At 37.0% G+C, this 16270-nt stretch overlaps 2 protein-coding genes across 6 annotated transcripts; one reads left to right on the plus strand and one right to left on the minus strand.

Moving 5' to 3' along the window:
- Positions 162-1694, plus strand: LOC109212155 (acyl carrier protein, chloroplastic-like). Its single transcript, XM_019375777.1, has 4 exons — positions 162-311; positions 902-1021; positions 1133-1255; positions 1496-1694. Exons 1-4 carry the CDS (start codon positions 210-212, stop codon positions 1619-1621), a joined length of 471 nt encoding a protein of 156 aa, XP_019231322.1. The 5' UTR covers positions 162-209; the 3' UTR covers positions 1622-1694.
- On the minus strand, positions 1846-16018 carry LOC109212125 (protein transport protein Sec24-like At3g07100). 5 transcript variants are annotated; one of them, XM_019375766.1, is made up of 14 exons: positions 15834-16018; positions 12117-13267; positions 11879-12017; positions 10619-10809; positions 9567-9674; positions 9286-9489; positions 8903-9134; positions 8070-8219; positions 7824-7980; positions 7471-7598; positions 7045-7367; positions 6774-6962; positions 4799-5038; positions 1846-1930 (listed from the first exon to the last, which is right to left on the minus strand). In XM_019375766.1, the coding sequence occupies exons 2-13, from the start codon at positions 13236-13238 to the stop codon at positions 4805-4807; spliced, it is 3177 nt and encodes a 1058-aa protein (XP_019231311.1). In that variant the 5' UTR covers positions 13239-13267; positions 15834-16018; the 3' UTR covers positions 1846-1930; positions 4799-4804. The 5 variants fall into 5 exon arrangements, with proteins under 5 accessions (XP_019231311.1, XP_019231305.1, XP_019231299.1 ...); XM_019375760.1 differs by lacking the exon at positions 1846-1930 and adding an exon at positions 2339-3076; XM_019375754.1 differs by lacking the exon at positions 1846-1930 and adding an exon at positions 2339-3109.

The raw sequence follows: 16270 nt of genomic DNA on the forward strand, positions 1-16270 counted from the left end.
ATATATATATATATATATATATATATATATATATATATATATATATATATATATATATATATATATATATATATATGATGCAAGTTTTCCATTTTCATCAGTATATAAATTTGGAACAAACTAAAGCAGTTCGCTCACAATCAAGTATAAAAGAAATTAAATCTCTTTTATAGTGTTTTTTTTCCTTTAACCCAATATCTGATCTTCACATGGCTTCCTTTGTTTCAACATCAGCAGGTCCTTCTGCCACCCTTCTTTACAGTTCTACTAAACCACAATGCCACGTTAGGCAATTCAACCTTGGCAAAAATGTAAGTCCACCTAATTTTGTGCTCTCTATTTTCATCCGTTTTTACTTAAAATAGATTTAACTAATTATATACACTGATATTGCAAAGAAAAAAATTATTATTGCTTTTTAACAGGGTATAGCACGTAGTCCCTCCGTTTCAATTCAGATGAGGTAGTTTGACTCTGCACGAAATTTAAGGAAAAAAAAGACTTTTGAAATTTGTGGTCTTAAAAGCTTAAGGGGTAAAAGCTTTGTGGGATCATGACATTTATGTGGTTATAAAAGCTTCTCATTAAGGGTAAAATGAGTAAAATGAATAGTTTAAAGTTGAACTATTTCCAAATTTTAGAAATGTGTCATTTATTTTAGAATAGACTAAAAAGGAAAGTACATATCTGATTTGAAACGGAGGGAGTAAGTTTTACTATGTATTACTTTTCAAGTTACTAATCTTATCACCCTAATGAATAATGATGTAGTATTATTTCGCACTGATTAAATTTTAAATCCATTATTATATCAAAACCTACTCTTCCTTAATTTTTATAGCTTAAAAATCCATCCCCAAAATAATCCATTATTAATTATTTTTTTTCAATAACCTCGCAGCTTGGTTCAAAAGCAAGTGTAAGTGGGCTTAGACTTGTGACAAGCATTCAAATCTCCAGAGCAGCAGCAAAATCACCCAAACTTTCCCATGGTTTGAAGAATCAAATTTCATGCTCAATTGTAAGACACTGAATTCATTTTCCTGCGAAACGAATTTTTTTTTTTCTCTTTTCAGTTTTCTCTAACACTAAACAATTAAAAGAAATGGTATTTGGCATGCATCATTTTCAGCAGGCTCAAACTGAAACTTTAGATATTGTCCAAATCACAATTGCCAAGCAGCTTTCCATTGATGAGAGCACAGTGACTCCTCAAACTAAGTTTGCTGATTTGGGTGCTGATTCCCTCGACACTGTACGTATGTTCTACAAGTTTAATATAGAGTTTCACTTTTATATTATCAGATCACTTAAAAGAGCTAATACATAAAGAGTGGGATTATCAGTAATATGGAGAATAAAGTAGATTACCCTACTACAACATGACCACATTGACAGTCTGTGTATATAAGTTAGTTGCTTTTACTTAACGTACAATGTCTTTAAGGATATTTCAAGAGCTAATCTAATGTTAAGTTACTCTAAAATTGAATAGGTCGAAATAATGATGGCTTTAGAAGAGAAATTTGAAGTGTCAATTGGAGAAGAGGGAGCTCAGAACATTGCCACTGTCCAAGATGCTGCTGATTTGATCGAGAAAGTGAAGGCAGCTGAAAATTGATATGCTTCAGCCACAACAGTCTGAAATTTGTCCAATTAGACATATATACTTGGCCAAAAGTCATTTCCTAGTTGTAACTTTTTTGCGTTGCTTCCATGACCAACCCTTAAAGTGGGAGTTTCTATCCATCCTTATAAGATTTGCTGTATCATTTATCAATAACAAGCAAATAAAAGTGTTTCCTTTGACTCTTTGCCTATGTAATATGAGCCAGGCAAAGTTCTCTTTTCTTGCTTTGTCGTCGTCATTTCTCTTCGTCGTACTCTCAATTTGGTAGCAACCAGCGGAATGGTCTTCGTTACAAGAGATCTGTTCATGAAAATGGGAATCTATTAGTTTTAGTCTTCAGCCTATGATACCACCTTGATCATCTTTTCTAATAATCTGGCATACAAGCAAGGAGTCCTAAGTTCCTGTATAATAGCCTTTTCTTTCAAGGTTTGTAAACTTGTAGGAGAAATTTCTGATATTGTGGAAGAGGTTTTACTATGAAGATAGCATCGTTTATGGTGGCATTAATAGCTGTACTGCTTTTGATAGGTGTGTTGCCAACAGATAGAAGCCTAGATACGGGTTTGACCGAATCAAGTAACTTTTGCTCAAACAGTGTGTTAAATAAATTCATTATATATGTACACATATTAAATTTAGATCTCAATCATTAACACTTGAAATCATGCTTCTGAAATTCAGAATCGATAAAGTTCAAATCCTAGCTCCACCTCATTATATTGGCTTAATCCTCATTCCCATAAGTATAACCCAAAATAATAAACAAATTTCATGGCATTTTGAATAATCGTAACGTATTCCTCCATAGAGAATTTTCCTGGCGCTACTCGCTTAAGCAAATACAAAATTGTTCCTGGGCAGGAAAATTTTGGGTTACCCCAACTAAGATGCGATGTACAAAACCTCATACCTACCTACATCTAAGTAAAAAGGTCCCAGGAACGCATGCAAACTTACGTTCTATCCCACCCAAAAAGAAGACGAAAGACAATCAACTCCACAAATGTTCAATTTAATAATATTCCAGACCACAAAACCAACAAATTAAAAAACCTTCATGCTCAGGCAGTAGAGTTCCTGAGCCGAGGGTCTATCGGAAACGGTCTCTCTGTCCTCACAAGGACACCTACCCTCCCCAGACCCCAAGGTGTGGGATAATACTGGGTATGTTGTTGTTGCTCAGGCAGTAGAACTAGGAAACGGGATCTCCCTTCTTCCAATATTTCAAAAATGCTCCATCACGGATCCGCAGGTCCAGGCACATTTTCAAAATGATTCCAACTTGAGAAGCAAACTCTAGTAGTTCTTCGAGTTAGTGTTACACCATAAATCAGGTAAATGAAGCAATCAGCAGTGTCGATACTAATAGCAGAGTTTCTTATATGAAAGCTTTAGCTCATCCAGCAGACCATATATAATGGGCACATCATCACTTCCAATGTCCTACGAGAACGACAGCTCAGTGGACCAAGAAAACTGGAAACAAAGAATACTGATAAAATGGAGGATCTGCAACCAGAGAAGTAACCAGGAATTGATGGTGCAACTTGCAAGCACATAAGAAACTGTGTAAGAAGAAGATATTTGTCAGTCATGTCAAACTGAAAGCAGTAAATGTCAATTCAACCTTATTGGCTCGTTATTTAGTAACTTGTACCTAAGTTGCCCGGACTCGGGTGCGGGCATCCGATACGGGCACGTATTCGAGTGTCGGATTTGGCAAAATCTAAATTTTAGGATTCGGGGGTGCGGATCCACGTATGGATACGGGTGCGGGAATTCGACTAAAAAAATTCAAAATTATAAAAAAAAAAAGAGCTATAAAGAGAAAAAGATAGTCATTCAAGGCCTTCCACCAACTCTCCATCTATATCGCTGCTACTGTCTACTAGAAGTCCGAACTCAGAAAACGACCCCTTATTTCTTGGTTTTTCTCAAACACAAAGCAGCAAGTATGAGACAAAAACAATTTAATTTTGAGAAATCAAAATCTTAATTTCCCCCAAATTTGCTGATGGACTCGGGGCAAAGTATCTGAAGTTAGTTGACCGAATCTGGGACGTATCTCGCTCCCGCACCCGCTCCCGTCCCGTGTCGAGACGGGTGCGGCACCAAAAACGAAGAGTCCGCACAACTTAGACTTGTACTTCATAGAATCACTAGATATAATGTTTAATAATTGGCATGTAAAAATAGGTCATAACACCTCATCAATTAATGAAAACCAAGTAAAAGTTATAATAAGGTTTACTCTCCATAAGTTACCGCCTTAAGTAATTTCGTTAGATATGAAAAAGGTGAACAAGTTTGTTAATTCTCTGAAATCCCAGTCATAGGAAGTAAACTGCACAGTTTTAAATATGCAGTTAGAAGTATTTATCTATCCTGTTCTTAAGTTCTTTACCTATGTTCTTCGTTTTCCACATTATACTTGTGCAATAAACACCAAAAGCAGCCACAAAATAAAGAGCTCACACCACTACCACTCTAAAAATGACATTAAATGTAATGCAACTAAAACTGAAATATAAGAAGGGAAAAGGGACAGGAGACAGAAAACTGTAGAATGTCAATTTGCGCTTTCTGATGCAGGAGAAATCAACAAATAACACTAGCACCGCATGACACAGACCAAAAGGATATTCCCTAGTAGTTAGCACAACTCAAGATGTTTCTGTGCATAGACATATATCTATTTCACCCTTTTATAAAAGTTACCTCCATTCAGTAGAGCGCCTTTCATATTTCTTGACCTAGTGCATTTGAACACAACAAAAAAAAATCCAATGGAATCCCACAAGTGGAGTCTGAACACAAATATGAAAGTAAATAATAAATGGAGTAAATAAATGAGAGCACTTTCTTTTTTCAAGAGTGTGTTGGTCTATGACAGACACGTCATAGTAAGTAACTATCCTAGTTAAGATGCGGCGGACCTGGCTAACTAGATTGTTGTTGATAGCTTTCAAGTGTTGATGGATCAGAATTAGGAACTACCAAACTCTATCAAATTTTTGGTAGAACAATACGGAACATAGAGGTATAAGAAACTGAAAATGTAACATGCAAGTGTTAGTTCATTTAGATTAACATAGAGTAAGCAATCTATTCAGATGTCATTTCTAAGAACACATAAAATACTAGCAAATGGCCTCTTGTCATTACCTTAAATTATGCATTTTGCTGGACTTGCCGGTGAACTTGCGTAATCCAATCAAGATAACCATTTGCACCAGCAACTGCATCCTCAATTAGATTTGCAAGCAGGAAGTATCCTTCTCTAGGCTGTTCACCTTGTCTCACAAGATAACTTAATTGATAATATGAGCTGTCACTTTCCCTGTACTTGTTAAGCAAGCCCATCAATTTTCTTGATATTTCATTATCTAGTTCTCGAAGAGAAACCTGGTTCTCAATGACAGAGAAGAATAACCACATTAGAGAATACTAGATAAGCAGATCATAAGATTTATCTCAAATTATCGACAAAATGAAGGCCATTAAAGAAAAAGACAAAAAGAGAGGCCATTCGGTTTAAATAACCCAGGTTGTCAAGCTATGTTAAAGCTATTAAGAAACCAAACTCAGATTTTCTATAAGCACAACAATAAACAAGGTCTTACAAATTCTAAGTAAGCAACATATTTCTGTTAACGGACATCAGTTAAGACAAAAGTAAGTTCCCTAAGGGATATATAAGATCCATCTCCATAGAGCTTGATGTTTCGGTTCTTTATTTTCATTTATGGGGGATTTATCAAGCGAAATGTTAACTGTTAGAATATGCCAAATATTGTAGCTAGATCATCGATTATCAATTCCTAGATGCATCATCCAAAGAAATTCTTCAACATTCAAGAAGGTTTATCCAGTGAAATTTACAATGAATCCAAATCTACGGATTATAGAAGAGAAACTACGAGGATATAAGTAATAGTACCTGGAATACTAATCTGAAACTGATAAAGAAAGGATGACACCCTAGTTGTTTGTTAGGATAGAGAAAAATGAAGAATAATGCTAATAAAGAAACTGAAAGATAATATGGTCATATGTAAATAGAAGAAGAGCATCCACACATGCAGATGCATTCAGTAGATGAGCTTAGACCTGTCAAATGGGCCGGGTCGACCCACAAACCGGCCCACATAACCCATTAAAATTGACCCTTTAATCAGCCCATGACCCACGAAACCTTAACCGGACCAACCCATTAATTTAAGGTGCCTGGGCCGGGCTATAATATTTTGACACAGAACCGGTAGTTGACCCACAGGTCAACCGGCCTGGACCAACTCTCTCTCTCTCACACACACACATATATATACACGTGATAAAAAATTGAATCCAAACATTGAAGGAAGAATATAGTACCAGACACTATGAGGCGTCTTGTCGAAATAGTCGAAGTCCATATGTTTCTCAAGTTTTAATATTAATAAAGTATGATTTTTCTTTCATTTATATTCTAACTGGCTTCAAGGACATATAGTAATTTCAAGTTCGTATATATGTATAAAGTTTGAAATTTTTATCGTTTATTGGTTTTAAACTTTTTTTAATTAATTGGATTGGGCCCTAATGGGCCCGGATTAAGGGATTACGTGTTACGGGTCCGGGTCGGGTCAACATGTTTTGATTAATGGGTCAAATCCGAACCGGCCCCTATAAGAAAGTGAACCGGACCGACCCGGTTAAGGACCCACGGGCCAAGAGTCAACGAGTTCGGGTCCGGGTCCGGGTCCGGGTCGACCCATTTAACAGGTCTTGATGGGCTTCACAGATGAAACCACTAAAACAAATAGACGGAAAATACTTTTTTCATTTTCAACAATTTATACTTTAATCAGTAATCAAAAAGTTGCCCAGGTTCTAACATTTAACCTACCAAAATTAACATTGAATTTGACAGTGGGAGTTGGATAGAAATTCCCAAAGCTTGCTTTTTGGTTCATTCTGAGGAGCCTTGCCAACATGGTATAATGAAGACAAAAAACCGATGTTTTACATGGTCAAAGAATGTTTTGTCAAAACAAATGCAGCCCTTTTTATTTCAGTCATCAAACTCATCTTTAGTATTATAACAATTAGATAGAAGAACTTCAACATTTTCAACAGTTATGGTGGTCAATAAATTTACCTTAGAGAAGTCAGCAGCAAAGTTTTCCCCAAGCAAATTGTTAAGTATATCAGGTGAAAGCACCCTACCGAACCACAAGACAAACCGAAAACCATCGTCATAGAGATAGAGACCTTGAGGATTTAAACTCCCTGCAGCAAGTGGAAGCCCATTCCATATGTCTATAGAATCCTCAGCCAAAGATGGTTTCTGGAAAAAGGTGATGCAGATTAGGTTTTAGAAATTCTTAAATATGACTACATATAATGCAAAAGGGTATACAGAAACATACTTTTAGAAGATATTCATCTACACGAATCAACTGCGGATAAAGAAGTTTCAACAATGTTTTAACAGGCAAAGCCATCATGGTGTATCCAGCAGTGCAGCGTTCATCAAGCTGAGCATCAGCATACCCATCACGGAAGGCTATCGATTTACATAATGCTAATCCATACAAGGGCAAGCACTTTAAAGATTCTGGATATATCATCCTCCCTCCTAGGCAGTGTTGGACAGCATGGAGATTTCGATATTCTCTAAGAGCTTTCACAATCCGGAGTTGAATAAAATTTCGAGCCTCCTCCAATTTAGAGGTCAGAGCTTTCTCAATAGCTGCAGATAAGATAACCTCATACATTAGACACCTAAAACTACTAAAACCACAGGTATTAATGTCAAAGAACCAAATACAGGAAAATATTAGCTTTAATTGTACCCAGCCTCGTAAAAAGAGAAACAATGGCACCCGTATCAGCCAGGCGATACATTTCTCCTAAGTCTGCGACCACAGGTGCTGCTGCTGTGTGCACCCTAATGCGCCTTTCTCCAGAAGATGAAGTGTATCTTTTTTATTTGCTAAGAATTGTTTCATGGAACCAAGAGGAAAGATAAATTCTCTTATGGTAAGTTACTTTGTTTTCTAAAACATATACAAGATGTAGGACAAGAATGCTTTCACTATTTATATATTTTTTTTATTATAAAAAAACGAGTGCTAACAGGAAATCTAGAATTGCGTTCAAATTCTCTGAAGAATGACGCAGAAGCAGTTATTATGCTAAAGGATACAATAGGGCTACTTGGAAATAGACCGTCTGAGATGTAAGCAATGTTTCCTCAAGCGATAACTGCATCGCATATGCTTTATCACAGTCAACAGCTGGAAGTGCCATTAGATCAGTAGATCTCAGCATGAAGTTCCCATGATACGTAGTGGATCGAACACCTGAAAGAAAAAGGAAAGAACACTTAGTGTCCAATGATGGAACTTGTGTGTCTTGTGGGAGGAGACGAGGAGTACTATAGTAAGATAACCTTTTCCACATCTTATACGCATGACAGACTCCCAAGCAGTCTCCCTTGTAAGATCTCTGGCTAACTCATGATGTAATTTTTCTTTGTGAACGGCAGCTTGGAAACTTGGATAGTAATATACCTGACCACCTGTATACTTCGCAAGAGTCCCTAGACAACATAATTGAAAATCAATATACATCAATATCTCATCAAGGGTCACATCAAAGAAAAGAGTATCAAAGACTACAAATTACAGAGATGTAAGTTATTGTAAAGTTAATGAAGCTAAACCAATCACAGAAACAGGAGAGGTTTCAGTAAACTAAAAAGTAAGACGACATTTAGACACCGAAGCTTTTTTAGGATGTCTTTATTACAGAGATATTGCCTTGCTACTTACACTTATATAAAACTTAGAAGTAAAAGCACAGTTTATTGAAATTATCAAGGGGGTTGCCAAATCAGCCTTCTGCGCCGAACTTCTCTTAGAGGTCTCTTTATAGAGACAAGATTTAATTTGGCTAATTAAAAGGCCTCACATACATCGGCAAGTAAATTTAAACATTTGGAAATCATTAGAAGGCGCAAAAACTAATGATTCACATCTTAAAATTATTAAACTATTTGTGTCTGGAATAGATGGTATATCCAAGTTTTAGGCAGCGACACAGAAAAATCAATCAAATAAGTAGAGACAAGTCAAGAAAGAAAGCTAGTTGGACTACATCATAGAAGACAGTTAATAAGAAGTTTTGCTTTTCCGCTCTAGCTTTTTAGATGTTAGTCATAGTGGAAGTTCAATTACCTAATATAGATATATCAATATATTGTTACAGTAAAAGATCAACTACCTAATGTAGCTATATCAGTATATTTGTCGCTGAAACCATATACATTAACTGCTACTTGATATTTGGTGAAATCGGCGGCCATCTGTTTATAGAAAGGATCTTCTGGAGTTCTCAGTGTATGCTCCTTGTCAGTTCCATAAACACGAAGATCATCTCCTCGCAGCCTTAAGCGGCCAACACCTAATGATGGAAGAGCGTGCTGAAAGATCAGCAATTTACCACCAAGTTGACTCTGGAAGCAGAGAAGCAATATTAGTCAGTATGGAGTCAACATACGGCAAAAAAGGTGATTTTACGATTGACTAAATTTGGACACAAACTTCCAAAGGACATAACTCAATCAGCAAATCATGTACAGAGATGGTAGAAAGAAGTCCACGCACCATAACCATGAAGGCTGCTTTAAGAGCTGGACCAAATGCTGATTCCACATTTACATTCTCCTGGAACATTGAAGGCAAGCTGTCCAAAAATGCATCTACCACAGTTCTTGATTCCGACAAATTGACAAGGAGATCATCTGGCAACGGAATAAATACATCGTCCAGATCTGACATGACGATCATTTGTGGCTGAGTCAAGGATGACTGGCAGAAGAGCAAAAGAACCTTATAATTTATACACTAGAAGGATATTAAAAGTACGCCCACACCAAATCACTTGCCTTCATATTATAAAAGTGTAATGTACTGTCATAAGTTATAAACCCGATCTGTGTTCTGGGAAAGCCAGGCAAATTGTCCAAACAACTCTTGATCGTTTGTGATACAACCTGAAAAAGATTTGTAAACTGGTAAAGAAAGAGACTAAAGTAGAAGTGTGCTCTCAGTGCGTCGTGTTCTGGTCTCATCCATAGTATTGTTCAAGCCATGAGTTCCTTTGATCAAATTTTGGTCTCATGTTCATTGAGAAGCAAACTTCTCAGTAGATTTTCTGTCTCACTTCGCTTACTGTTTCAGCCCAGGTGTCTAATTTCTTGCTGAACCTCCTATGGCTTAGGCTTCTGGCTGATTCATGACTCTATAGGAGTCTCGTATATAGTTATATGCATAGATTGTTGTTTTGGTGGGTTCATGCCCACCTTTTCTTACCGGGAAAAAAAAAAGAAAGAGAGTAAAGTAAATATGTCTATGAAGCTTTAATGGTTTAACCTGGAGAAATTACACCCAGTACCATTACAAAGATAAATTTGTAGAGATTGAGATTTCAGCCTTGCAGTTACAACTCCACTTTGCATCACCTAGGTATAGGGTTTTTCCTTTTATTAATAAGTACTTAGGTATAGGGTTCTAATCCCACCAAAGGCCTTTCCTCTTCTACCTTCCCCAACCAAGTTATTCACAGGGCCAACCCTACCCCAAAAAATTTAGAAAAGAAAAGAGTAAGAATTAGCTGACCTCAAGAATAACTAAGCATTGAAAATTAAGCAAAAATTAATTAACCAAGAAAAGAACAGAGAAGTCCCTGTGACTAAACCTATATGGTTTCAGGTTCATATATTCCTCTGCTTCCGTAAAAGCATTCCAATATTTATTGGGTATTATAATGGGCAAAGTAGAGGTCCTTATCAAAAATGGACAATATGAGGAGCAACAGTTAGTGAGCAAAATGAATACAAGGAGGATAAGTTGTCATAAGTGAATTAAAGCCTGGGCTGACATGCTTTTCAGTTAGATGCAAATTGCAAAGCTTGATAACTACAACACAAATGCATACCTCGAGCATTCCACTCTTCACAGCAGATACAGATACATCGATGAGGAAAAAGTAAAGTGGAGGCATTGGAGGCCGGACCATGTAATCAGTGGGAGCAATGAACTCCACGCTCCCCTGGGTAAGTTCAGGCCTTTGATCCAAATCGGTTCTTCTGCCACTGGCATCCAAATGGGCAAAATATTCGCCAGGAACTGGACATAAAGAGAATGATGACCCAATGCACTTCTAAATAGGACAAGTGAATCTACTCCAATATACGTTACGGTAGCGAAGAGAGAAATCTGCAAGTTTAAAAAGAAAAAAAAGAAGAAAAAAAAAACTGCTACCCAGCTGGAAGGTTTGACATGGAATGGAACATCAATATGAACATACACTGAGATGTTAACCTAACAAACTAGCCATATCAGGCCATGACCACTTCAGCAGTCACAAATAGAGAGAGGGGATTGGTTGAGTTTTAACATATAGCAGCATTTTCAATAATAGGTGAGTGAAAAACTGAAGAAAGATTAACAAAAGATGCAAATAAGTGGAAAATACCTACTTAGAATATGTAAGGCAACATCATGAAAAAAAAGCCTCTTAGTTTAACTAGTTTTAAATTTATCTCTGAATTCGCTCCATAGATCTGAGAGTATCTACAGTTACTAAATCAAGGTCATCTTGTGACATTGCAACCCTTGCATTCCCATAACCCATGTACACAAAGTCATATAAGTGTAGAAGGGTGTGGCGCTTCATTCCCATTAACCCCACTTCTCTCTCACTCTCTTTCACTCCCCACTCCTTCCGTCCTACCTAACATTGGAAAGCCGATAAGTACAAATAGAAGTTCACTTAGAATTGTTACTCCCTCCGTTTCAAAAAGAATGAACCTATTACTATTTGGGGACTCAAAGTGTCAAACAAAATTTCTTTGACCGTATTTTTTGCAAATAGTTTTTAAATATTTTGAATTGTTAACTATTGTCGCTTATAGTACTTTTTATGTAGAGTCTAAATATGTGGATTATATTTCAAACAGCTTAAAGAATCTATGTCCGAATTCACACTGAAATTAGGCAACTTGATCCTCGTACTCCGAAAAGGTTCAAACAAATTGAAACGGAGGGAGTATAAAATATTGGTGGACTTGACCTGTTTTTGCTACACAATATTAGCACTTTTAAGCACACCAAAATCAGACGATACAGCTTTAAAAAATGTAATAGAAAAGAGATTTAAGAGCGGAATCAATACTGAGGAGTTGACAATACTTACCATCATTAAGCAATGCACATAAGTTACATCGCCACTTTCTTCCACTGTCTGTAAATGTCACATAGGGATTCACATAAGTCCGGCACCTTTTACACCGTATGATGCTAGTTGGGGCAAAATTAACTACTGGAACTTCTTCCTGAATAAAGAAATTTTGCGGATAGAGCAATAAGCGATTTGCACAATGAAATAAAGCTTTCAGTATCAAATATGTAAGTTACGTTTCATGGATACAAACCCCATTAGGAGCTTCAGCAAGAGGGGAAACAACTGCTCCAAGAGTTAAGTGCCACCTTGAAGCCAAGGACTGAGAATTCGGTATGCCACTAGTCGTTAGCCTCAAATATCTTGAGCTACAGTTCATCGGATACATCTCGGACAAAGGGTTCCGTTCCAGGTCACCTTCCAATGGCCTTGGTAGAACTTTAGAATCAAGCCCCGGATCAAATGATCCTGGAACAGACCCAATAGAGAAGGAACTGAAATCTTCCACTAAACCCTGCATAACTGCTGTAGGAGGTGTAGACCCTGGATGCTGCATTTGTTCCCTTGAGCTACCCAGTTGAGATGCTGCTGATGGTGGAGCTGCATAGCCTCCTTGTTGGGCAAGATAGGGGCTAGATGTTGCTGCCATTGTCGGAACATAACCACCTTGCTGAGAAGGAAAGGCTAAAGATTGTCTTGGTTGAGCCTGTGCGCCCGCTGTATTTTGATGACTCATATACCCTGGAAAAGCAGATTGAAAGCCGGGTCTGCCAGCAGGATAAGCTGGACCTGCTGGTGGTGAAGATGGATGCATGGTCGCCCTGGCAGCAGAAAACTGGGTATCTACGGGTGACCGAGGAACAACTACACCGGGTTGCACCATGCTCGCACTTTGAGGGGGGAATCCCATCGGACCATGAGGAGGTTGGATTTGGGGATTTAGGGAAACATGAGATGTTGAGAAGGGACCTGAAACGGGTCTAACTGGTGGTCGTAAAACAGGTTGGCCTGCAAGTGAAGTGCATGGTGGAGGTACCCCAGCTGTAGAAGAAAACTGTGGTGCTGGAAAGCATTGGTAAGGGCTAGCAGCTGGTGGTCCATATGGAGATGCAGATGTTGGAGGTGGCCTAGCTGCATCATTAGGCATACCTGATGGCATTGTTCTAAAAGCAGAGGCCTCAGTTCCAACCATGGCACCAGATGCAGAGGAAGGAGACGTAATCTGGGAAGAACTAGGAGAAGCATGCCGAAATGCAGAAGCTTCGGATCCAACCACAGGGCCAGATGATTGAAAGGGTGTTGAACTTTGTGCAACACTAAAGGGAGAAACAGGCCTCGAGGGAATGGCAGGACCATTAGCATATTCAGTGCCCATGTTTTCAAAGAACTGTTCCTGTTAATATACTAGCAGCAACAAACAGAGATGTCACAGAAAAAGTACAACTAGACTTGTACATTAGCTAAAGAGCAGGTGTTCCAAGATCCCAAGACTGGAAAGGGGAAAAAGGGTATACCAAAAAAAACAAGAAGCTATTGTTTAAACAATAACACATTAACATCAGAGCTAAAAGCACATAAGAGCGAGAAGACTCGTTGAACTTTAAGCAAAAAGTGAAGTGCAAGCTTCTTCAAAGTGAAACATAAATTTTCAGAAAATACCAAAAAAAGCATCATGCATATATATAATTTGTATGCTTATTCATAGTGGAAATCAGAAATACTCATAGTTTTCTGACTGCAGGTCGCTGCTGAATGAACTCCGAATGCTGGAAATTTGCCACACCTACAGAGAGGGTAATGGTGTGGCTGACATACTGACAGGATTAGGAAAGACATTAGCCTATGAAAATAGGCAGGATTTCGGTAATCTTTGATCTCCCTTCCAAACTTTACTTCATCGCACTTAGAACAAGACTCTTAAGGAACTATAACTTTTCATTCAATTCCATGTTGTAATAACTAGCTTTACTTTTCAATAAAATGTCTTCTTTTAGCAACAAAAAAAAGTTGTACTTAACCATTAATATCGCAATTAACATCGCTAATCTCAGCATCAACATAAAGTAATGACAACATTAATTCCAACAACTCAAACTTAACATCATTAATATGTGCTTTTAACAAACCCTCACAAAGTAAACTTCAACTGCAAAACTTATTGTCAATATTCAATTAACCAGACATAAAAGAATTACTTGTATCTTTAATTTCATAATTTGATTACTTTAGTAACTATACAAATAATCAGCTTTAGCAAGAGTCGCCTTTTATTTTCCATGCAATCCGTTTATAAAATCCATAATTGGAGAATAGAAAACAAACAGAAAGCAGACAAGAAAAGGAGAAAAAGAACTATAGCAAGAGAGAGTATAAGAGAGATGGGAAAGAGAAATCCATAAGAAGAAGAGGAAGAAGAAGGAGACTTGCACAGCATAGGAAAAAGAAAGAGACATCATAACGAAGAAGAAAAGTCAAACCAAGGGGAAAAAAAGGTAAGGTAATATTTCATCGATGTTTTGGGGGTAATGAAACCCCGTATACAAGTAGTATATCAGAAGTAAAGAATCTACACCAAAATATGGATTTCTACAAAAGACAATCAATTGTCTACACAAATTGAGATCTCGTGGGTGCACTAAAACTTATCAAAAACAAAAGAGATGTCCTAATCTGTGCAAGATCATATTCCATCCCGTCAAAGTTCATCTGTTCCTTTCCCTCCAAAGCACCCACATAAATGCTAGTGAGTCTACATTCCATGCTCTACATTCTCTTCTTCTAAAATCAAACCAAGAGAAGCGAAGAAATTATAGAGGTAGAAAAGGAGTCATCTCAAAATTAGAGCAGAATAAGAAGTGGGGGACGAGAATACTTAAAGTGTAAGGAGAAGATTCCTATCACTCATATATCAAAGAGCTTTGATTTTCTAATATTCTATCTCTTTTATTTTCATCTTTTAAAATCATCCAAAGATGAACATCCTTCTCTTTTCAAGTGTATTACCTTGCGCCTCATAATATCTAAGGAGGTCTGGTTGACAAAGCTTGGTTTTCATTTCTTGAGTCAAGAGTAAATTCCCCGCAGCATGCTAATCTGTGGTTACTTGTGATTCCAACCTGAAATGCATTGCCCTCTATAAAATCTTATCACTGCACCTACGATAAATGATGGTTTTGCATCGCTCTTTCGCTTAAGCGGAGCGGAGCGATCACTTTTAGTAATTGTTTTCAGTTTTTCCCATAACAGTGAGTTTGCATAGAAAATAATGAATTGTTTTGAGATAGAGGGAAAATGGGTGAATGCTTAACTGTGAAGGTGATGCTAAAAGATCGGTTTCATTTCATTTAGCTGGTGCTCTGCGAAGAAGAAAATTTACAAGTTGCCTGTAGCAGCTAAATCACACAGGGAAACACTTGAACGCCATTCTAGGTTTGCCTCTATTCTGATATCTTCCTCTAATCACACCGCTCATACTGTCCCACTGATCAATATCCAAGATATCAGACCAAGTATACAACAAGAACTATTACCACTTCTATGTCTCAATCCCGAACTAGTTGAGGTTAACTCTATGAACCCTCATTATCCATTCACCTCCATCAGAACACTTTTCATTCTAATACCCAATAATTTCTCTTCTACTACAAAAATCATAGTGTCTTTACATTTTCTACTAATAACTTTTATTTCGCAAAGCTATTCATTGCAATTAATAGAAATTAAACTAACTAGCATCACCACCTGAATAAATTGCCAGAACTTATGTATTTTAACTAAACGCAGTAATCATGCGAATCACCAAATTCAAATATTCAGCAATATGGTTAAAGAAAAATCACAATTAGCCTACAACTAACATTCAACAAGTTTGACTGAAACAAAATCTCATTCATAAAATTAAAAGAAAACCTGATTTTGATTTTTTTTTTTTTAAAACAGTGCATAATTGAAGCAAATAAAACTGGCATACCAATGAAAGAATTTGGAGTGCAGGTTGAATTAACGTGATTAAATATCTCGCCGTGAAGTCGCCGGGAAAATGTGGAATCGGAGTTGAGAGAGTCGGCGATCAGCTTCAGCGAGGTCGAAGTAGCGGTCAAGTCTCCAAGAGTTAACAGTTAAAATTTCGGCAGCAAACATTATTCTTTACGTAAGTGATTTGAGAAGATCCAAAACTTTGGAAAGAAAAATCAATTATTATTATTATTATTATTATTATTATTATTATTATTATTATTATTATTATTATTATTATTATTATTATATTACGAAACTTAGCTCAAAGTAATAATATACAACAAGAAAATAGATAAGAGATATAGAGAGAAAGAGAGGAGAGATTCTTATTTCTTCCATGTATTCAAGTATCTACAATGTGATGCCCAAACCCTCTATTTATAGGATGAT

Source organism: Nicotiana attenuata, chromosome 2 (assembly GCF_001879085.1).
Source record: "Nicotiana attenuata strain UT chromosome 2, NIATTr2, whole genome shotgun sequence".
In the NCBI taxonomy this organism is placed as follows: domain Eukaryota; kingdom Viridiplantae; phylum Streptophyta; class Magnoliopsida; order Solanales; family Solanaceae; genus Nicotiana; species Nicotiana attenuata.

Coding starts and splice junctions, on each gene's coding strand:
- LOC109212125 (XM_019375766.1), bottom strand. CDS start 13,238: ATGGGCACTGAATATGCTAATGGTCCTGCCATTCCCTCGAGGCCTGTT. Junction 7,368..7,470: donor TTCTCTTTTTACGAGGCTGG/GTACAATTAAAG, acceptor TCTTATCTGCAG/CTATTGAGAAAGCTCTGACC. Junction 6,963..7,044: donor TAGATGAATATCTTCTAAAA/GTATGTTTCTGT, acceptor ACCTTTTTCCAG/AAACCATCTTTGGCTGAGGA.
- LOC109212155 (XM_019375777.1), top strand. CDS start 210: ATGGCTTCCTTTGTTTCAACATCAGCAGGTCCTTCTGCCACCCTTCTT. Junction 312..901: donor AATTCAACCTTGGCAAAAAT/GTAAGTCCACCT, acceptor ATAACCTCGCAG/CTTGGTTCAAAAGCAAGTGT. Junction 1,256..1,495: donor GTGCTGATTCCCTCGACACT/GTACGTATGTTC, acceptor AAAATTGAATAG/GTCGAAATAATGATGGCTTT.